Genomic DNA, 24,017 nt, shown 5'->3' on the forward strand with positions numbered 1-24,017 from the left:
ATATATATATATATATATATATATATATATATATATATATATATATATATATATATATATATATATATATATATGCATGCATCCATGTATTAATATACCACACACATATATATCAATATTTCATCCATGTAATAAGTAAAACACAATCAATATTTCATTAAAACACTTTAGATCTATTATATGATCAATCTATTGACATAGCTTCTATACACTAAATTAATGTACACTTAAGACTTCTACATATACACAAATAATAATTTTATTTCTTGTTGGTCAAAATCTTTAAAGTCTAATTTATATTTGATACATCATACATCCTATGAATTTCTATAGAGGGACTACATAGCTAGCTAATTATGAACTTAATTAGGGTCGATATATGAAAATTTTCTATGGAGAGACTACATAGCTAGCTAGTTAGGGACTTAATTAGGATTGATATATGAAACATGATCATTTACCTGCACAAGATAGTTTCCAAATTGGTCCACAGCCAGCTCGAGGCCGCCTTCCACAATTTCAGAGATGAGCTCTTTCAGTATTTCTAGATCATCACACCACTCAAGCACCCTCTGCATAGGGATCGAAATGACACCAATTAATTAATTAATGCAAATGATCAACTAATTAATAACTAGCAAAATTATTAATTAAAAGCATTTATACTATATATGACAAATAATAAAAAAACAAAGAGTGTGTTTGTGTATATATATCAACCTGAATGAGACGACATCCGTAAGGATGGGTGGATAACATCGCAGCCTTCCCACAGAAGCTTGCATGGATTAATTTTATATATTGAGGTGGCACACACTGCAAACACTTCTGCACAACGTGATTGCCGTTTTTATCGTATATACATTGCATCAACTTTCTGCCAAGCTCGTTGGCCATCTCTATCCTCTGATCCATATCACTTACTTCAAAAGCCTAATTAATTAAAGCACGCAATGAAAATTATATAAAGAATAGTCTAATTACACATTATGATTAACTGCAACCTCACGTCAAAATTATATGCATTAATTAATTAAAGAAGAATCCATGGAACACCTTAAATAACATTATATACCAAAAAATAAATGGGAAAACTAACTTAAGTTGTTCTTTAAATCTAACGAACTTCTATCAATATTGCAGCAAAAAGCCCTCTAACAATAAACAACACCTCTGTAATACTTTTGAGACGGGGAAAAAAGTATATGTTGTATTGTAATAATGCATGTGCCAGAATTTACTTTGAAATACCCTAGCTAACATGGTGCAAAAACAGCTCGTTGCAATGTATGTTCAGATTTTACCTTCTGAATCACTCGACATCCATACATGTGAAGGCTCAAGGCTACCACACGACCAATTAGTTTACCGATGAGTTCCCTTCTGTACAAGGTAGGTCCATACCCAAGAAGCTGAAAGGGTAAAACAAAATTAGCTCAGCTAAGTTCCACATTTTCATTATTTACTGTAAAAAATTTAAAATGTATATTCATGATGTAGTTAAGTATGAATAAAAAATATTTTTGTTTCAAAATAGAAGTTAATATGCACTTGGGTGAACCTTCTAGATTACGTAGTTGGCAAAAACATCAATAGCCAACATGCAGGTATAAGGAACAATCTCTTCATACACCGTAAGTAACTCTGTTGGTGTTGCTCTCTCAAGTTTATGTTGTATGAAACGACTTCCAAATGCATCAGCGCTGCATATGCAAAATAAAAAATGAAATTAGGAATAAGCAATAAAACACTGACTGTTGCATGAGTAATGTGTGCACCTGAAAGCAGGTACATGGCCCTTGATGTTGATTAGTCGCATGGCATTGTTCTCTGGATTCTTTGCTTGTTCAAGCAAGAAATGGAACTCAAGAGTTCCTGTTGTCCAGTGTGTTGATATGTCCATAGGTCTGGGGAAACCCATAAACATTTTGAGGTCCATAAGTAACTGCATTTTCTGGATATCTCATGGAATATGACATCCGTGCACTACGAGCATAGTGATTCAACACTGGCCCAATAGATTGATGCATGACAAGGTTGGGAGGGGTCTGTTGCTCTGGGTCATGAAATGCACGGATATATGACATTAGATGTGCAAGATGACCCTCATATAGCTAGGTACCCCATGGTGAAGTTAGACCTCCTACAACATCAATTACTTCTATTCCTTGAGAACCTGAAAGTTGTGAACCTATACCAGAACTGGAGCCAAATGTCATCATATGCTCCTGAGGTTCCAATTGAGTAGTTCTTGTCCCATTGTTTCCCAATTGGTTCAAGTTGAGGAACTCATTCGTGGTTTGATGAAAGAACTGATTATTCTCTTCAGCTTCATCTAGAACATATGGAGGAAGGTCAAAATCTTCCTCTCCGAGTAGTAGCTGTGTGAAAGTTGGTCCTTCTCTAGTTTGAGTAGGAACTTGTGTTTGCATTGCCAAATTGTTGGTATGTATGTCTGTGGCACCATTTGCAAGCACATTTTGATTACTTGAATTATAACCCTAAAAGGAGGAATACAATTAATACATGAATGTTATTGACTAGCTAAATGCACGTGCTTTGCTGCGGATAAAAGGAAAAATATCACAATATTTGCTAAAATAGATAAATCATATTTACCATGAAATGTGTTATCCACATTTTCTGAAAATGTGGCGATCCACATTAATTTTATATGTGGCTATCCATTTAGATCTAGTTGTTATGTAATATTAAGAGGTTGAAGGGGTAATATGTAAAAATTACATTGGAAGTAGGTGGGATGGCAAATTCATTGCCACCATCATTGGATTCTTTTCAAAAGAGTATAGATAAATATTAGCAATAATATGTACAACGACTAAACTACTGGAGAAGGAACCACATACAATATGCATTTTAGTTTCAATAGGCAATAGTAGTTCTTCGTTAAGAAAAAAAGAAATATTAGATGGACATCCGATCCATGTGTGACCTCTCTATGATATTCTTACTAATTGCTCACTTGGAACATATCCAATACTAAATCAAAGGTACAAACATTCCTTTGTAAAATTTTCTTAAGTTCATTTTTAAGATAATAGAAATAATTTATATCTCCAACTTTTGCTATACGGCACAAATCCAATAAGTTTGTTGAGTAAAAGGGAATAAATAGACATGAGGTGATGCAATACACCCCGCAACTTCCTATTATTTACTAGTGTTAATGGTGTCACATAGATTCTTACATTCTAGGATGTTTGTATGTCATCATAATAATAGAAATTTGTTTCAAAGAACTCTAGCATACCCTAATTGCATTAAAACCTATAATTGTTAGGGCATCATAGTGGTGGTTCAAATCAGAAAATGAGATGTCTGATCATATATTAATTTTGTTTGGTTTGATTTGCTATAGTATGGAAATCGTTTTGCATTAGATCCACACACAATTAATTGTAATGGTTTGGAAGAGAGTAGTCTTGTCCATGTGGGCAAGGTGATACAATAGAAATTGGCCATGTGGCCATGCCCTCTAGCACCATACGTCACACTCCCATTATCCTATGCCAATCTCATATAATTCTATTGCCACAAGTTAGGACTAGAGATAAGGCAAGGGGATTGGCTTTATGTATTATTTCCTCAATCAATGAGAATTATTACATGATCATTTGCGCTGACATTTAGTCCATATTTAGTATTGATCTACTCTCACCTAGGATTGTTGTGACAATATGGTCAATCTGCCTCTTTCTGTGGTATTGTGGTCAAACGGCAGTAGAGCACTTTGCAATGAATCAATCATCCAACATTAAATCCTTATAGGTGTGTTCCAATGCCTGCATGCCATAACTATGCTCTTGGATTTTGATCACCGATTTAATTTAGCACAGAGACTAAAAATATGTCCATCTCATTTGGAAAAAAACCAGAAAATGAAATATGCGTTAGACTTTTGGAGGAAGAGAGTATCTGGTAGTTCAACGTACTTCGATCTTTCACTGTGGCAATAGGAAGTGGGAGGGGGAATAGATGGTCAACAAAGTGATCTCTTAACTCCACTGATGGTCAAGATTAGAGCTTTGTCCAACACACAAATGAGTTGCATGTGAAGAGGAAGATGCACTTATTCTTTGAATATGCTCATTCCAATTTGGTTTACCTAAATATTCTATGGGCCGGTGGCCCCAGTATCAAGTACGGCGCGTGTGCAAACAGACTTATGTTAGCAGGAACTAGAGTTACAAATTGTTTCCTACAAAATGCACTCATAGAATTTGAACTATCTGAATACACTTACTTAAGAAACATTGAGATTTATGGTCCTCGGTGGCATACACATCCTCCATATTTACTTATTTAATTCGTTTCATATTTTGCACTAATTAGTGCTAAACAAGGTTGTGGCAATGATGTGGTTGATTTTCTAACTCCGAGGAATCATGTCGGACTGTTACGATGGTATAGTCAACCCACATGACTCAATAGAGGTTGACTCCAATGCTTGCATGTTGTAATATTGCTCTTGTTAGCCCGTGTGCTGTTGTGATGTGCTCTGCTTAACTATAGATTTGCACTAGGCATGTCTATGTCTATAGTTAAGTATGCCTACTATATCCGGTAGTTCAATACTTTGACCTCTCATGGTGGTAATAGGAGGAGGGAGAGGGAATACATGGTCGACAAAGCGAGCTTTTGTTTTCGCAAGTGGCTGAGATGAGATAAACTTTGCATTCGATGGTGCACGAATGAGTTGAATATTCAGTTGACGAAAGAGTCACTTGTTCCTTGAGTGCTCACTCTCATCTGGTTTACCCGAATATTCAGTTGACTGGTATAGTCAATATTGAGTATGGCATGCATGCAAACAAACTAATGTTGGCAAGGATGAGTTACATAAGTAGCAAGAGTTTTCCTGCAGCTCATAAAATTTGGATAATGTGAATGAACTCCACTTAAAAAACATCGGGATTAATGGCCCTAGATGGTATACGCACCTTCTGTAATGCATCTCACAGATTGACTTGAATGTAGCTTTACACAAGTACTTTTAACATTTCACACAATTTTTTTGGGATGGTATTCTTATCACAATGCACCCATTCTTATTTATTCCATTTTTTTCATAGATCTGTGCTAGCACAAGATCGTGGTAACAACATGGTTTATTTTCTTAATTCTAAGACACCATTGCTTGAGCATCATGTTCGACCAATGCGATCTGTACTCAGATTGCATGAGTCACCGGATGTGCATTCGAACACCCGTATATTGTAAGATTGCTCTTGTTAGACAATGTGCCCTTGTAATGTGCTCGAACTGTCAGCTTGCCCTAGCCATGTCTAGTTGAGTACGCTTGCTATATCTGGCAATTCAATACTCCACTCTAGTGGTAGAAGGAAGAGGGAATACATGGTCAACAAAAAGAACAATTGACTCTGCTAATGGCCGAGATGAGAGCTTTGTGTCCAACGACAACAATGAGTTGAACGCGAAGTTGAAGAAGCATTTGTTCTCTGAGTCTACTCATTCCCATAGTTTTTTACTCGATTATTAAATTGGTCGGTGTGGCCATTGTCAAGTGTGGCGTGTGTTGGCATGAGTTACAAATAGTTTTCTAGTGAAAAATAACTCATAAAATTAATTTGGATAATTTGAAGGAACCTCACTTAAGAAGCATTGTAATGGTCATAAGTGTCATGCACATCTGCCATATTGCTTCCGATATTTCAATATGAGTGTTACATCTAGATTCTTGGAATGATACAATCAATTATATTTACTTATTAGAAAAAGTACGAATTACCCCCTGAACTATCGTTGCCGGCTGAATTATCCCCCTAAACCCAAAAACCAGACATCATTCACCCTAAACTTTCAATACCAGACGAATTACCCCCCTCGATCCAATCCAGAGCGGTTTTGGCCTACGTGGCGTACGCGTGGCAATCTAGTCAGCTTTTTTTAGTGGTAGGGCCCACCTGCTCTCTCATCTCCTCTTTCCCCTTTCCCCACTTCCTCTCTCTCGGCGCCGCACGGTGGCGCGTGGCGGCGGTCGGTCGGCACGCACGGCAGCGTGCTAGGGCGGGTGGTGGGCGGCGGCACGAGACGCAGGTCAAGCGGCAGCGGGTGGTCGTGAGGGGACGTGGGAAGACGGCGCGGGCGCGATCCTAGTGCGGAAGTGCGTCGCTCGGCCGTGCGGAGGTGAAAGGTGAGCGTCGCGTGGCGCGGCCGGGCGTCGGTGCAGTCAGCGGTGGCGATGCGTAGCGGATGGTGTGGTGGCTGGCGATGGACAACCTTGTGTCGGTTGACGCGGCAGACGGTGGGTCTCCTGTGGCACTAGGCGCGGACGCACGGCGACGGGCACTGCCTCCCTGCTTTTCCTCCTTTTTATTTCATATTCTTTGTTCTTGTTCTTGTTCCTTTCCTTCCCCGGCTTGACAGTGGTGGTGCCGCCGGATGGTGCTTGGCATGGCCGTGCATCGGCGAGGCGTGGTTGAGCGACGGCGAGACGCAGCCAGGACGGCATGCAGTGTGGCAGCCGGACGGCATGCACAGCGGTCATGTCTATGCAGCGGACCAAGATGACGGCTTGTGCTGCTGCTCATTGGTTCTTTCATTTTTTTCCTCTTTTTGTTCTTTCTTCTACTTCTGCTCGTTTTCTTCGTTCTCTCTGGCCAGCAGTCCACGGTATGGTGGCGCGGCTACCAGTGCCATGGTCGTGTAGGCGGGCGGGCACATTGCGGGGGGCCGCCGTCGACGCAGGCTACGACCATCTCGCGGGGGGCACATGTAGGGGCCGCCGTCGACGCAGCCTCCGTGTCCAGCACCGCCATGGCCTCCGCGTCCCTCGCCGCCGCCGGCTCTTCCCATGCCGCCGCCGCCGCGGCCTCCGTGTCCAGCGCAGACGACGACGCTATAGCTGCCGCGCTGTGTCCGCGCTGAGAGAGAGAGAGGGGAAGAGAAGAGAGAGTGTATGACAGGTGGGCCCCAGCATTTTTTAAAAAAAGAAAATGCTGACTGTGTTGCCACGCGTATGACACGTAGGATAAAACCGCTCTTGATTGGGTCGAGGGAGGTAATTCGTCCGGTATTAAAAGTTCAGGGTGAGTTATGTCTGGTTTCCGGGTTAGGGGGGAAATTCGACCGACCACGATATTTCGAGGGGGTAATTCGTACTTTTTCCTTACTTATTTAGTACCATATTTTAGCACTAATCTATGCTAACACAACATTGCGTCAATTACATGGTTGACTTGTATGCTTAACTCTGAGGAATTGTGCTTGAGCGTCGTGGCAGAATGTGGTGATGGCTTACTCAGTGCACATGACTCACCGGAGGCGCGCTTGAACACCCACATGTTGTAATACTGCTCTTGTTAGCTCATGTCTCATTTCGGCGTCCTTTGCTGATCAAACTGCCATCTTGTGTTAGGCCCATTTTGTCCACGCCTGCTATATCTTGTATTGACCTCCCATGATAGGAGTAGGGAACGGAAAGAGAATACTTAGTTTACATAGAGAGCTCATGGCACTAGTGCCGGTGGAGATGCGAGCTTAGTGTCTATCAGCACAAATTGACTTGAATGTAATAATGTCGAAACAAGCGGTTGTCCTTTGACTTGTATTCCCATTTGGTTTGCCCATGTATTTGGCTGTGGCCATTGTTAGAAGGTGTGTTACCAGGGATAGGTAGCATGTTTCTCTAAGCACATTTGTACTTCTATCAATCTTTTTTTGGAAAAAGAGAGGAGGTTGATGAACAAAGCTGAAGCCTTGTAGAGAAAAAAAGGGGGTCATGGTCATGGTCCCCACAAGCTTTACAAGAACTTCAATGAGATACTTCTTAACTTTTATATTTTACTATTAACGAAATAGCAAAACAATCTCTGTTTTTGGGAGTTTTTTTATTTACATTGGCCTCTTCAAACCTATAAAACAAGCTCCGCCACAATTAGATTGTGTGTTTTTATCATTGTGTACATGGATGTTTTTTTGCCGACCCCCTCCCTTATCCCTCCACCCCCACCCGCACCCACATACACACAAAGAAAAAAATGTACCTGTATTGTTTGGAACCCATGTGAAGGGATGTATACGTACGGGGCATTTATAAATTCTAGGTAGGTCTAAACATCGGGAATTATCTTTGTTGATGTCACTTTTGTGATTGATTTATGAACACCGTGGATTATACACACTTATATTACATGTCTTTTATAGGTTTTCCAGGGTATTATATGGAATCTAGCATGGATTAAATTGTGTAAGTACTTATATGTACTACATATATATAGCATATGTTGTTGCAGACCTGAAGTTGCTTCCCGACCCATTGTCTTTGTGTACTTCATACAGTTTGATGCTAAACTAAACTAAACTTTTAGCTAATCCCCTTGTAGCTAGCTATCTCGTGTTTCATTTGGGCAGCCAATTGAAGTGGGCCTTAATTAAAGCCCAACTACGGTATCATAATAGGAAAAAAGTCAAATTTTAGTCCCTCAAATATAAGACCTCTTCAACTCTTGAAACCAGAAAAAACCGACTCTCTAGGCTTTTTTAGGGCGGTTTTCACTGACGTGACATCAACATGGCAGCCCAAGCATGAAAGAATTAAACAGTAGACGTGGGGCCCATATGTATGTGACTCATCTTCCACCTCCATTCCCCACTCCCCTCTCCCCCCTCTCTCTCTCTCTCCACAACCATGAGCAGCACCAACAAAGTTCTTTTACAGCTTGCTCCTCACTCATTGGGTTGTTTCTTTTACTGCAGCCGTAGATGGTGCAAGAGTATATGTCACACTGTTAACGTCATCGCAGTGGATCGTCAATGAGGCGGGGCAGCGAATGAAGCTGGCCCATGTTAACGTGCCATTGCACCTGGAGTCAGTGGATGCCATCACCAAGAAATTGTTTGTCTTGGGGTTCTTCATGGAGGACCTACCTACCCTCGATCACATTGGTGACCAACGTGTCGCTGCCATTGCTCACCGTGTGGATGTCGTTCCTAGCCCACAACCTTGCCGAGACTGTCACTGGCGTCGAGGCAACCATCCTGATTCCTGAGGTTCCTCGACCTCGCGCTGATCAAGTCATTCAGGCCGTGGTAGACAAGCTCGGGGAGGACGGCATCATCTACTCATGGTGATCCTGGATAGCCACGTTAGCGAGCCTAGGTGGTTTTGCGATGACGAACGACAAGAACAACTTCTTTGGTAACCTGTACTTCAACCCTGACCTATGGGTGTAGGTGCTGAGCAACATGGCCTTCTCTGACGTTCGTGCGACCGTAGAAGGCAGAGAACACCAATGAAGTGTGCAGCCGGATGGCGTTGCGCGATGGGATGGGTTTTTGCTTGACGCTGGGTTCTCGCTCCTCCTCGGTGAGCTCGGCATTGACTCCCGCTGTGGGTTGCACAAGGATGAAAAGTACTTCCCCTGAGCCAGAGCCGTGGCCAGCGAGCTTGACCTGTACTAGGTGCTTTGGGCGCTCCACGGGAGCTATGCGCTATGGCAGGGTGTGGCCGGATGTCCGGATCCACGTGACCCTCGCTAGTGCTGCTCATGGAGAGAGAGGAGAAAGGGGAGAGGTGGAGTAGAAAGAAGTGAGGTAGTCACTTATATTGGGGGCCCGAGTATATTTTTAAATTTACAACATGGATGTCACCTCAGCTTAAAAAAAAATCTCAAAACAGTCGAGGGAGTCATGTTGCCAGTTTTAGTAGTTGGAGGGTTCAAAATGAACTTTTTCTGAATATATTCATTACACGGTCTGTTAGCCATGCCCCCACCCAAAAAAACCACAACATTGTTTTTATTATTACCTATTTAAATTTGTTATACTACATTTTTTTTAATTTTCGTTCAGACGCTCCCTACATTAGCTTGACAACATCGTGTCATCGTATACGTCATGGTATATATGTGACTACGTTTTGCTTCTGTTTCTCATATACCCTCTTCTCTTTTATTTTATGTTGAGAAATGAGGTAGCACCATGGTGCCCGGACACCAAGATATGAAATATATAAATTCACTCAAAATTTTTAAAATGTTTCATGTTGTGAGAATATACCTAGGTATAAGAATTTGATTCATACCTATAATTAGCAACAAAACAACTCAAATTCAATTTTATTTCACAGTCTATTATTACATACCTAACTAATGATATTAATTATATGTTTAGATGCTATATTACCTAGAATCAAAATCTAAAAAAAAAAGTTCAAATCGAGTTCAAACTTATGAACTACTTAGTAAAGAAGTTAATGCTCATACCTAAATATTACTTATAAAAGAATGTTATATTCATTTAAATCTTGGTGCCCGAGTACCATAGTGCCTCAGTTAATGTGGAGTATAAGGATTAAGGATTAATTAATTTTTAGAAACATGGTTATGCATTTACCTTACTCCCTCTGTCCCACAATAAATCGAATCCTGGAGGGAGGGGTTTGTCCCACAAAAAACCGATTCTAGCACAAAAAACCAGAAACGTTAACTCCATACTAATGAATATGGAGGGCAACAATCTCTCGTCTCCTCGTTCACATGCGCAAACCTTATCTCTTCCCAAGCCTCTCGCGTTTCTCTCTCTCTCGTTCTCTCGCGGCGGCATCCAGATGCGCAACCTCGCTGATCCTCCTATCGTCCTACCCTCTCCACCCCTCTCCCCCTCCCTCCCGCAGTCCTGCCCCACCCCTCACTCTCCTCTACACACGATTTTCTGCGTCTGATGCGGCGGCTGGGCTGTGGCGGTTGAGGAAGGCCCGCAGGAGGCAGATCCAATCAAGGCGGCGGTGGCGTTGGATGGATGCAGCGGCGGCGAAGGCAATGGCATGCTGTTTTCATGGAGGAGAAGGTGGAGGCGACTGGTGGATGCGGTGCCGTTGACGGATCTGATGCAAATTTCTTTTTTTTTCTCTATTCTTGGTTTTTCTATGTTCTTGGTACTTGCTAGTTCATGCAGGTGAATTAAAATCAGTTTTTTTCAGATCGGAGGGATGTTATCTTTTCCGTCGGCAAGTGTACAAATTAGTTCTTGCATCTGAATTCAGAGCAATCCTTTTTTTCTCAGTTTGCATCTGAATTAGTTCTTTTTTTTTTCTCGGCAAGTGTAAAAATTAGTTCTTGCATATGAATTCAGATGTCTCTTCTTTCGGCAGTGCAAAAATTCAATTTATTTTGCCTTTTTTTTTCATAGACGCTTCCTGTATGTGCTGTACTAGTAGTACTAATTAATGGATATAGATAGCGACCATGCTGACGAATGAATGTACTCAATGAGGGTATTTTGGTATTTTCACCTTAGTACTAAACTCACCTCGGGAATCCAAGAATCGACATTTTCCGGGACAGAGGGAGTATGCTGTGGCTGCGCGAGCAACATGGGGGCTGTACTTGAACCACGCGGGAAGCACACACCATCAGCAGCAGCATGTAATATGTCACTAGTGCTGCTGCCATCAGCAATCTCCTGAGCTGCCTTGTGCTTCATCTTCTTCTGCCTCTCCTCACTAACTTGTGGTTGTGGTGCCCCTCCACAAGCAGTTGCGTTCTCCATGTCTCTCTCGCACCCCCTGCCAAATATATATTTAATTAAGGATGATACTCTCTGTGTTTTATATTATAAATTGTTTAACTTTATTTTCAAACTTCTTTAAGTTTGAATAAGTTTATATAAAAATATACTAATATTTTCAATACAAAATAAATATATTATCAAAATATATTCAATATTAAAATTAATGAAACTAGTTTGGTGTTGTAAATGTTGCTATTTTTTTCTATAAACTTTATCAAACATAAATAACTTTGACTAAGAAAAAAAGTTAAACGACTTATAATATATTCATGATTTGTTCTCTAAGCAGGTTTAGAAGTTTTTTTCTTCAGCAAATAGATCTGCATACGGAACAAATCATGAATATAACAAAAGTTAACAAATACGGATCGTTTGAGCATGGACTCAAGAAAAGCAACAGACATCAAGAAGATAGATATATTGTTTTCTGTAGAAAACAAAAATGAGAAGCAAGATTAAGGGGAAAAGGAGAGGGAGGGGCGAAGTAAAAAAAAAACACCAAAGCTAATTAAAATCCAATCCTAAAAATTAATCTGGATTTTATCCAAATTTGTTTATGGTGGGTATAGATCTGAACGGAAAAGAAAGGGGAAAAGAGATCCGACCAGCGTGAAGATTTAATAAGAGAGAGCAAGCAGCAGGTGTGGGTGGAGTCTATTGAGACCGGTCGACACGCATATGCATGGAAATATAATACTCCCTCCGTTTTAAAATGTTTGACACCATTAACTTTTTATTACGTGTTTGACCATTCGTCTTATTTAAAAAATTAAAGTAATTATTTATTCTTTTCATATCATTTGATTTATTGTTAAATATACTTTCATGTACACATATAGTTTTACATATTTCACAAATTCTTTTAAATAAGATGAACGGTTAAACATGTGCTAAAAAGTCAACGGTGTCAAACATTTTGAAACGGAGGGAGTACAATACAGATCTATGGATGGCCGGGTTGAATACCAAAACATACAGAGGTGGAGCACAGCCAGGCCAGATCGGTTAATTTACCTGAAAGTAGCTACGGTATACGGAGAAACGGCGGCTGGCTATACGGGCACGGCAATACTACCACCAGCAGCAGTTCGAAGCGCCGGTGTGTGTATGTGCGCGCAAAATAGAAAATGAGAAAAATTGGATATATGGAGTCGTGGAAATGGAAGAACTAGCTAAATGGAGAGAAGTACTAACTTTGATATATATCGATATGCGGGAGACAGAACGCGCGCGCGTGTTCAGAACACACAAGTTTAGAACGCGTGTACTACGTACAGATATATGTTTACTATTCCTCCGTTTCACAATGTAAGTCATTTTAGCATTTTTCACATTTATATTGATGTTAATAAATTTAGACATATATATTTATTTAGATTCATTAACATCATTATGAATGTGAAAAATGTTAGAATAATTTACATTGTGAAACGGAAAGAGTACTTGCCACTTTTTGGCTATATATATGTGCTAGAAAAAGATGGATACATACAAAACTCAACCGATCGAGCGTGGATGCATGCAAGGCAGGCGTGAGACCGTGAGTTGAAGGATCATCAGCACAACTGGCCATGGAGGCTGTGCACGCCATGCCAGGTGTCTACATGCCTAGCTAGCAGCCTAGCTAATTAACACTTCCCATCTAACAACGTTATAACCAGCTGCTACATGCTCAAAAGAGAAAGAAAGGCTGAGGCTGGCGTCGTAATTAAGCAAATACATACCTAGCTAGTACAAAACTACAAAATGAATGACGCCAACTTTTTCTTCCCTTTTTCTTCTCTTTTCTTTTGATTTTGGAAGCACCGCAGCGCTAACTAGCTAGCAGCCCAAATTTAAAGCAAACCTTCACATGCAGTTATATATATAGATACAGACAATATTTTACAACTCATCATCTTGCTGGACTATTAATTTTCTTTCTGTTGCACAAACAACATGAATTCAAAAGTTATACGCATACATATTTGCTGGTGACGATGACTCACATTCATTATTTCTTTTCTTTTCATTTATATCTCACAGTAATACGGGCAGCAAATATATATGGCCACGCTAGCTGTATCCCGGCCGTATGTACTTATACAGTATTATCAGTGCTTATCTGGCTATGAGTTACTAGTAATTAAAACTTCCAGTAATTATATATCCTGGCATATGGCATCGATCGATTTGATACCTATATACTCCATGCTATATATTGATTAAGATTGTTTCCACTGTTTAATTAGAACTCACTACTAAAAAGCATTTTTTCCAGACGAGAGCCCCTGTAGGTTACGTGTGGACCGTAATTGGCCGTACCTATAAAATTGGCCTACACTTTCATATACGCTTTCATATACGGCTCCTTAAAATACTCGAATGCAAAAATCAATTTTTACAGGTACACTCGCATGCAATAAAAAAAACCGATTTTCGTAGCCAGGGGCGGAGCTAGTATAACTAAGGGGGTGCCCAGGAACCTGGTTCAAAAAAAATTTACCTATAATTTATCTATTTTCACCATATATATACCCCGTCAGTTTAAACATAGGCACCCACATCAAGCTAAATTTGATTCAAACCAGAGTAAAGCAAGCGAGTGGAACCCCTCTTCATTTTATTCTAGTTCTGCCCCTGTTCGTAGGCGGACCATCAGCCCACCACCACCTTAGAATATCTAATTTCCTCCCTCCACTCCTCACTCTCAGCCCAATCCTCCCTTATCATCTCCTCTTCCCACTCATCTCCTCTCTTCTCACCCCCTCTCCTCTACTCACCCGAGTGGCTCCGACGGCTTCTCACCCCCTCTCCTCTCCTCTCTTCCCACTGCGGCTCCGACAGATTGCGGCGGGAGCAACGGCGGACTGTGCACGAGGAGGTCGATGGAGAAGGCGCGCGTTGACGGTGGTAGTGGCGTGGCACTCCCACGCGCACCGATCCGGCAGTGGCGACTCTCCCCCGCACAGATCTGTCGTCGCGGCCCTCCCCGTCCACAGATCTGGTGGTGGCGGCAGGGGGCGACGTGCATTCACCGTCTCCGCCATCGTCGGCCTCCCCCTCCTTCACAGATCCGGCAACAGCAGAATCCATCCTCACAGATCTGGTGATGGCGGACTGCTACAGTGGTGATGATGGCGGCAACGGACTACGGCGAGCACGATGATGGCAGTGGTGGCAGCGTCGATGACATCAACTTGGGAGCTAGGGTTTCGCTGGTTGCAGGTAGGGGGCTATGCTCAGAAGCAAAGCCACCCCAAGCGCAGCCACCTGCGGGCTATGCTCGGGGCACATCTACAGCCAGCTCCTGAGCATGCCCTCTACGGGCTGTGTTCAGGACACATCTGCACGGTCCCACTATGCCATGCTTGGGGCACATCCGCCTTCTGCTCCCGAGTACTCAGGGGAGCAGCAGTGCATGGACCCCACCAAGCCTTACATTTAATGTGAGGCGACATATACCAACTCGGCACGCCGCCTGAACAACACGTGACAAGACAATGCACACCAGCCTCGCGATAGGCTTTCACCACCCCTGTGTGGATAAGCGTGGACTGTCAGGCAGTATGATTGACTGCCGTGCCGCGAGACTGGAGCCACAACCATCTCGCAGTTTCTCTTATCCGTGGCTGATAGGTGGGCCCACGGGCGTCAACCGTGTTTCAGGCTTCTACTCCAAGCTTTGCTAGCATGCTCAGGACACGCGGCGGGTCGGCAAGGTCTCCGTTCCATCTAGGCTTGACGACCAGGCCCACTCACCAAGAAGAACCACGACCAACATATACCTAACCCCTATGTTGAGGCCCATTTGTAAGAAACCGATCATTGTGATATCCCCTTGCAACTATAAAGGAAAGACCAAAGGCCACTTAAAAAAGAGAGGAGGTAAGTTAGATTCTAGCCTCATAACACTGAAGGGTTCATCCTCTCCTACTTATATAAACACTAAGAACTAATTGTAAGCTTCATCATATAGAGCAAGAACATTGAAGCGGCCTGAACCTGTCTAAACTGCCTATCCCTATGCTTCGCACGATTATCACCTCGTTTCCGCGCACCCGCTCCCTGGCCGAATCCCAAAAAAGGGGTGCCACTCCTCCTCGCTTGAGGAGCTAAGGCTATGACAACGGAAGTTAGATGTGAAGCGTGTCTAGTGGCCTAGTGGGTGAGCCGCTAGGAGTACCGATCGTCTAACAGCTAGGAAAACTAAACTCTCCAAAAGGCTCAAAATTTGCCAATCTAACCAGTTAAAGATAAGAACGATTGATGCAAAAGAAATAAAGTAGAGCATTACAACTTAGCTGCGTGCATTTCAACAATTATGGCATCCATGACTTTATCCTAGCGCAGACTCGAGGGCAGCATAGCAGGACATGAGTTTGAGGATGTGTATATAGATGGCCAAATGGGCCGGTCGGCCTGGCCTGGCTTGGCCATGACCAGGCCTGAGCCTGAGAATAGTCAGGCTGGCACGATGCAACCTACTGGGCCGGGTAGTGCCTGCCCACGGGCTGCATCAGCGGCCTAGGCACAAAAACCCACCGTGCTCCTCCTTAGAATAAATCTATTTAGCTTGCATGGCTGGAAAAAGTCTATAATGTGTCCCTCATTTCTTTGGGCCATGCTTATTGGCTGAAATAAGTCTATTTTGCCTCCCTGATCATTGGACCTTGCCGTGCTGGGCCAGTCCACCTTGTCGAGGTAGAGGACCATGCACACACTACTACAACACCAATTTTTCCGTGCGGGCTAGCCAATTTTCGCATGCGGGTGGGCGGCCCGCATGCACCCAGTCGTCTGGGAAAACCGATTAACAAAAAAAGAAAAAAGAAACCCTAACCCTAACCCTAATCTGCCGCTGCCTAGCCGAGGCCCGCCGCCGTCACCCTCGCGGTCGGCCGCCGCCGCCGTCGCCCTCGCGGTCGCCCGCTGCCGAACACATCAAGAGAAGACATCACACATCAACAAGAACACATCACATGAACACATCTCACATGAACAAATCACACACAAAAAACACAAGAAACAAAGAGAGGAGGGGGAGAGATAGATCCGGTCACCGGTTGCCGACGCATGCCACCGCTCCGCCGGTCCCCTTACCCTCCGCCGGATTTACAAGGGAGGAGAGGAGAGCCGCGCGGCGCCGGCCGACTCGTGCCACCTCCCCCGAATCTGCAAGGGGAAGGAGGGGAGGGGGCAGGCGCCGCCGGATCCGCGGCCCCCAAGCCTCCCCTCCGCCGAATCTGCACGGGGAGGGAGGAAGGGGAGGGGGCGCGCTCCGCCGCCGCTGTCGCCTGCGGCCGCCGCCGCCGCCGCGTGCTCTCCTCCCGCCGCGCGCCGCCGGATCCGCCGCCCCCTCCCCCCGGATATGCAAGGGGAAGGAGGGAAGGGGGCGGGCGCCGCTGGATCCGCCACTCCCAAGCCCCCCCTTCGCCGAATTTGCACGGGAAGGGAGGGGGGGGGGGGCGCGCCGCCGCCGCTGTCACCCGTGGCCGCCGCGTGCTCTCCTCCCGCCTCGTGCCGCCCGATCCACCGCCCCTCCCACGGATCTGCAAGGGGAAGGAGGGGATGGGGCGAGCGCCGCCGGATCCACTGCCCCCAAACCCCCCTCCGCCGGATCTGCACGTGCGGGCGACAGCCTGGAGCCTGTCCCCTATTTTTCCTTACGGTTTCACTTACGAACCGTATGGAAACAAAAGGCGGGGGCGTCCAGGAAAATCTATTCTGTAGTAGTGACAACCCAACGGTTGGGTCGGGCCTGCACAGGACTGACCCAGTTAAGCCGTGTTGTACTAGGGCTGGGCCGTCCGGCCCCAGGCCTTTTGGCCTTCTATGGATGTGTACATTGTCCGATTGGGGCAGTATCGGATGTACGGGAGCAATGAGCCGGGAGGGGAGTACAATCTGAGCATACAGGATCCGGACTCCCGAACAGACGCGCCCGCGAGGAGCAACACGCTGGAGTAGTCGACGGATAAATTTTGGCAATTTGACCTTTTAAAAAACTTATTTGAAGAAAAGACCATGTCAAAAATTTATTACAAAAATATACCAAAACCTCAGCGCTAATGGGTTTAGCGCTGAGTTATAATGTCTTAGCGCCACATATTTTGGCGCTAAAAACCTATCCGAGTAGCCACTATACATCATATCATTGGATTGAGCGCCAATACCACAGGCGCTAAGGTTTTGGTCTATTTTTGCAATATGTTTTTGACATGGACTATTCTTCAAATAAGTTTTCTAAAAGGGTCAAATCACTACTGGAGAACTAATCTTTGTTGGGTCAACCGAAAATCACAATAGTCCCGGTTACAAAAAGAATCAGGACTAAAAATCATCTTTACCCCGGTTGAAAAGCCTACAACCATTTTATGATCTTTAGTCCCGGTTGATAACACCAACTGGGACTACATATCATTTTCAGTCCCGGTTGAAAAAGTGTCCGCCCTCCTACCCGTTTTATTCCGGTTGGAAACACCAACCGGGACTTAAAATTGGCAGATAATATATAATCCCTAGCACTTATCCTCCAACCACCTCTACCCTTATCCTCCTGCACTCTTTTCTTATCTTCTCCATTTCCTTTCGTTCTTTTCCTCTTACTTATCCTCTCAAGTGAGCGAGCACGCAATGGAGCTAGCGAGGCCGGTGACAGAGGGAGGCGCGGCGGGCGGCGGCCTGCGCGGTGGTGGCCGGTGGCCAGCGGCCTACGCCTCGGTTGGATCTGAGTTATTTTTTTAGAATTTGTGATTCAAATGCAGATTTGATTTGTGATTAATTTGTGATGTATTTGATTTGTGTGCGATGTGAATATGTGATGTATTTGTGATGATATTTTTAGAACTTGTGGTGTAATTTTTTTTATGAATTTGTGATGTGTGTGTGGAGATGATCGATTTGAGGATTTGGAGATGATCTTTTTGTTCTGTGATTTGTGAGGATCGATTTGGGATTTCACAATTTGGGGATTATTTTGGGATGGAGTGAAATCAATTTTCAATGTTAAAAACAATGAAAGAAAAGAAAAAAATGGCAACCGGACCTGGCTTGGCTCCATCTTTAGTCTCGATTGGTAATACTAACCGGAACTTTAATCCCGGTTATTTCACCTCCCGGATTCATGGTGCCGGTTGCATACCGGGAATATTGGGGTTACCAATCGGGAGTAAAACCCCCTTTCTCTAGCAGTGAATTGTCAAAATTTTGGCAAAACTTTACGGATATTTTAAGTAGGTATCTAATCCGTAAAGATAAAGATAAAGAATAAAATAAACATAAAAATAAATTTGATCATCGACTTGTGGCAAACATAAAATTCCTTTATTTAGGATGGAGCCGTTGATGGACTGGACATATCCGTCTCAACAAATGACTTACCATCATACGTCTATAGTGCAGGTGATAACATTTTGAGCTTGCATATCTTGCAGAGCTACTGTACGATTATTTAAACCACCCTAGTTCTATTATTCGACGCATTAGGGAGTTTTATATTCTTGAACTGGAGCCTATAGCTTCGTCGAATGCAGAAGACGCGCATGCATGCACGCCCACATCGACGCATGGTGCGTCATGCATCATGGCTCGGCATAGAGATGGTCCGGCAGCCTGGGCTTGACAACGGCGAGGAGAGGGATCTTCCGCGGCATGGTGAGCCCGAAGATCTCCTCCATGCTCAGCTCGCCGGCGGCGATGCCGTCGGGGAGGTTCCAGGAGAAGGCGTGCAGCAGGTTGGCGAGGGCGAGCTGGATGACCTTGAGACCGAGGCTGTACCCGGGGCACATCCGCCGGCCGGTGCCGAACGGCAGAAGCTCGAAGTCTCGCCCCTTGACGTCGATCCCGCTTCCCACGAACCGCTCCGGCCGGAACTCCTCCGGCGAGTCCCACAGCGACGGGTCGCGGCTGATGGTCCACGTGTTGATGAGCACGCGCGTGCCGGCGGGGACGTCGTAGCCGGCGACGGTGGCGTCCTCGCGGGACATCCGGGGTATCAGCAGCGGCGCCACCGGGTGCATCCGCATCGTCTCCTTCATGATGGCGTCGACGTAGGGGAGGTGCGGGATGTCGCTCTCTGTCACCAAGCGGCCACTGCCGACGACGTTGTCTAGCTCCTTGGTGGCCTTGGCAAGGATCGCCGGATTCTTCAGGACCTCTGACATGGCCCATTCCACGGTCACTGCACTGGTGTCCGCGCCACCGGTGACAAGGTTCTGCACAAGGCATATATGCCAAACGGTGCACTGTATCAAAATGTCGTCCTAATAATTATATCAAAAAATAGGATAAAAATTAGACAATACAAAATTACTATATTTATTAGAAAGAAAAGTTAAATTCGACTTGCACAGAGGGAAAATTTCAAGCTGTGAACACTATTATATTTTTTTTTGACGTGACTACGACGAGACCGTACGCTGGATTGTCGTAACCAGCGACCTTAATCTCATATCCAATTGCTACTAGTAGTCTAGTAGACCCAAAAGTGCATGCTTTTTTTTTTGTTCTTATAGAATTTTCTCTTAAATTACTCATCCGATTTACGATCCGATTTCATGATTATATTTTTTCTGAAAAAATATAAATTACTTTTATAATTTATCTAAATTATTTTTAGATTTTATTAAATTGCTTCTTAGTCATAAAAGTAAATTCAATAAAGCCTGAAAGTAATTTACATATATTATATAAGTAACTTAGAAGAAAAGGAAAGTAACTTGTTATCGCATTAAAAGTAAATATGTTGTGGGGTAAAAACATAAGTCTATCTAGAAATTAGATTTAATTGATGTGTTACCCCACAACTGATTTACTTATAATGCCGTGACAAGTTATTTTCTTTTTCTTAAGTTACTGCTATAATATATATAAATTTCTTTTAGGCCTTATTAAATTTACTTACATATATCTAAGATGTAGTTTAGTAAAATCTAAAATTAATTTGTATTTTTTCATTAAAATATAATCATGTAAGATCTTGTTGTAAATATTTAATTGTTACGGAGACAATAGTGTATTTGGATCGTAGTTCGGATGACTAAATTAAGAGAAAAATTTATTTGGAGCAAAGGTGGTAGGAACATATTTTATACTTACTTGATAGACAAGTAATATATTTGGACAACATCTGATGACGTCACTTGTTAGCACTAAAACGAGATGTCTCTCGATTTAGATTTTGCGGGTTTTTTTTTCACACGTTAGTTCAATTTAGAAAAATCCCTATCCAGATAAGTATTGATAAGGTATATTGTATTCCGTACTAAATTATGGAATAGGAGTGAACAAAATTTCAATTGCCAAGACATAAAATAGGGAAAGAAAACCTCGATAATATATGAATATGGTTGATGTATTACTTTTTTTTTCAGAGAAGGATATTTTTTACCTGGTTTCTATATCCAACCGGATATATCTAGACATATGCAGCCTTAAACAACCCAATATAAAATTCGGTCGTACTGAGATTTCAAAACCTTGTGTTGTTACTGAGGTCTCAGAGCATGATGAATTACCTGGGTAATACCCTTGACACCATTCCGGGTAAGCTGGACGTCGAGATTAGGGTCATCGGCGAGCTGCAGGAGAACGTCCACCATGTCCCTGGCCACAAAGCCATCCCCCTGTAACCGCCGCCGCTCGTCGTGCTCGTCAAGGACACGGTCCAGGAACCGGTGCATTAACCTGTTCACCTTCTTCATCCTCCTGACGTACCCCTGCAGGTCCAGCCAACCCAGCCATGGGATGAAGTCACCGATGTTGAGCACGCCGCTCATCAGGAACAGCTCATCCATCATCCACTTGAACTCCTCCGGAGTCGTCGGCGGCGACGACGCCGTTTCGGCTCCGGCCGGTTGCTTCTCGACGTACTTCTTTCCGAGCACCATGCGCGAGATCACGCCGAGCGTCGCCATGGACAGGTGGTCCCCGAGCTGCACGGCGTTCCCCGCCACGCCGGCGCTGTGCAGGTCACGCAGCAGCGCGCGCACCTCCTCGTGGCGGATGTGCTCGAGCGACTCGAGCCGCCTGGCGCTGAAGAGCTCGGCGACGCACATCTTGCGCGCCTGGCGCCAGTAGGCGCCATAGGGCGACCAGACGATGTCGGCGCAGTCGTAGGCAGTGTACTTGCCGGCGGCGGTCCTGGGTCGGTCGGCGAACACCGCGTCGTTAGTCTTGAGGAAGAGCTTGGCCATCTCGACGGAGGAGCCGACGACGACGGGGCAGGAGCCGAACCAGAGCTGCACGATGGGGCCATGGCGCTTGGATATCTCGTGGATGGAGCGGTGCGGCAGCGCGCCGATGAGGTTCAGGTTGCCGATGATCGGCCATGGCTTTGGTCCGGGAGGGAGCTTGTAAGCTCCGCGGCGGCGGAGCAGAACGGCCTGGAGGAAGAAGGCGAAGACAACGGTGGCGACCATGACGGCAAAGAAAGTTGCCCATGATGGTAGTAACTCCATTGCTTATTGGTAAGTGCTGTAATGGGTATATAGATCGATGTTGCAGCGCTATGAAAATTTATAAGGGTTAGAATGGGTTGTAGTACCTCCATCCAAAAATATCTTCATTTTTCATGAATTTCCCGCATACTAATAAAAAACGAAATGGTTAGAATATATGCCTTTCACGTTATCCAACTCCAGTGTAAATGTCTTTCACTGTAGCTAGCCATAATATATTTGTTCTGACTTTTACAAACTCTAATACAGTAGTTACTTATAATATAAGCTTATTTTGATATAATATTTTTTTAGAGAGAAGGCTCTTGGCCCTGCTTTTATAAAAAGTAGATAGATTTTTTTTAGAGAAATGTATTTTTTACCCGGCATCTATATCCAACCAGATATTTGTAACATTTTAAATCAGAACTTGAACCGACAAATAACCTCATTTAAATTGGGAGCGTAGCCTCACAAATAACTCAATAAAAAATTCGCTTCTATAAAGATTTAGACTTATGATTATCGTAGAATGTTACTGAAGTCACTGTGACCCTGACTCCTCCCAGACAGCTCTCTCTAGGGAACCAAAATTAGCTCGTCTGAACGTTAGGTAGCTCAGGCCATTTTCCAATTTCCCTGCAACGATGACTTTCTGCTGGTTACAGATCTCATACCTACCGAATTAAATTTAAAAATATACTGTTCACATAAATACTTGCTGTATTTCGTATTATAAGACTTTCTAGCATTGCCCATATTCATATATATGTTAATGAATCTAGACATATATATATATATATATGAATATAGGTAATGCTAGAAAGTCTTATAATATAAAACAGAGGAAGTATTTAGGATGCATGTCACAAATATACCATCAATCTCACTAGACTATTGAGCGAAAAAGATGATGCAAGCCATATCGCGCTGGGACAGACGAGACCGCACGGCTCGCAGAACAGGACAACAAGACTGATCGGTCTCGCATATAGAATCAGCGACAGCGAACGTCCATGTAATTAGGGATTAATTACCCTGATTAGCAAATAATTAATCAAATGGAAGCGGCCATATATGACATGGACCGCTCAGTCTAGCAGCCTCTCCGAACGACACTGCACGGTCTCACGCCTTGATCGTGCGAGACCGTCCGTATAGACATTTTCGCGTAACAGTTGTGCGAGATAACATTATATTTCTATCAAATAAATTACATTCTGAATATTCTTAAGAAAAGAACAAACAAACAATATATTTTCAAATTTAATTCTCTACCTAACCAAACATCTTCCCCGAGAAATGTGTTTACCTGATACTAATTTCCATTCAGCCCCTAGGACAAATCATTTTCTGATACTTAAAATCCCTCTCCAAAAGTGTGAAGCACCAGCTTCATTTGCCTGGAACACCCCACTATCTCCAACGTACGTATTTGTTTCTCAAGATATCTAAGCATAAACTCTTTTCCCTATATATCTAAGCATAAATTTGATATAACTAGGAAGGTAGCCCATGCATTCGCGCGGGCAAGCATTGTGCACTGCATTTGAAAACGGATCATATTAATCAGATAGCCTCCGCCATGTTTTGGAAGTGCATTCCCTCAGCAAATATTCATCGTTGCATCACTTTAATAATTTCTCTATGCTATATACTATATAGTATTTAATTAATTTGTATAAGCAATTATATATAATCTTCATCATTATCTAAAAAGGAGTTAGACCTAATTTGTTTAGAAAACATGTTTATTAAATTAAAAGCAAGTTGTATTTTTTCTTTTTTTGTTGAATGCTTTGGGCCCTGTGTGATGAAAATGTAAGAGTTAGCTAAATTCATTGTTCCTTTTCCCCCGCTATATGGCTTTATGCACCTCCTAGTCACCGTGTTGAGATGTGGTCATTGCACCTACGGAGGTTGCCTTGTGATTCATCATAGTTGTGATCACATTTTTGGTCAAGCTTAGTTACTCTTATTTCCATGTCTTGTTATATCGTGAAATCTAAATGGACTCCAAAGTTAATCATTTAAGTATATATATAT

At 43.4% G+C, this 24,017-nt stretch overlaps 1 protein-coding gene and 2 pseudogenes across 2 annotated transcripts; all 3 read right to left on the minus strand.

The window, feature by feature from the left end:
- Positions 1–1,365: 1,365 nt before the first annotated feature.
- On the minus strand, positions 1,366–11,532 carry LOC127784668 (uncharacterized; annotated as a pseudogene).
- On the minus strand, positions 6,080–6,584 carry LOC127785491 (uncharacterized; annotated as a pseudogene).
- A 7,265-nt stretch (positions 11,533–18,797) lies between the features above and the next one.
- On the minus strand, positions 18,798–22,013 carry LOC127784917 (dimethylnonatriene synthase-like). 2 transcript variants are annotated; one of them, XM_052312336.1, is made up of 2 exons: positions 21,051–22,013; positions 18,798–19,748 (listed from the first exon to the last, which is right to left on the minus strand). In XM_052312336.1, exons 1-2 carry the CDS (start codon positions 21,990–21,992, stop codon positions 19,116–19,118), a joined length of 1,575 nt encoding a protein of 524 aa, XP_052168296.1. In that variant the 5' UTR covers positions 21,993–22,013; the 3' UTR covers positions 18,798–19,115. The 2 variants fall into 2 exon arrangements, with proteins under 2 accessions (XP_052168296.1, XP_052168295.1); XM_052312335.1 differs by having other exon boundaries at positions 18,798–19,796.
- Between the last annotated feature and the right edge of the window lie 2,004 nt (positions 22,014–24,017).

Source organism: Oryza glaberrima, chromosome 9 (genome assembly GCF_000147395.1).
Source record: "Oryza glaberrima chromosome 9, OglaRS2, whole genome shotgun sequence".
NCBI lineage: Eukaryota > Viridiplantae > Streptophyta > Magnoliopsida > Poales > Poaceae > Oryza > Oryza glaberrima.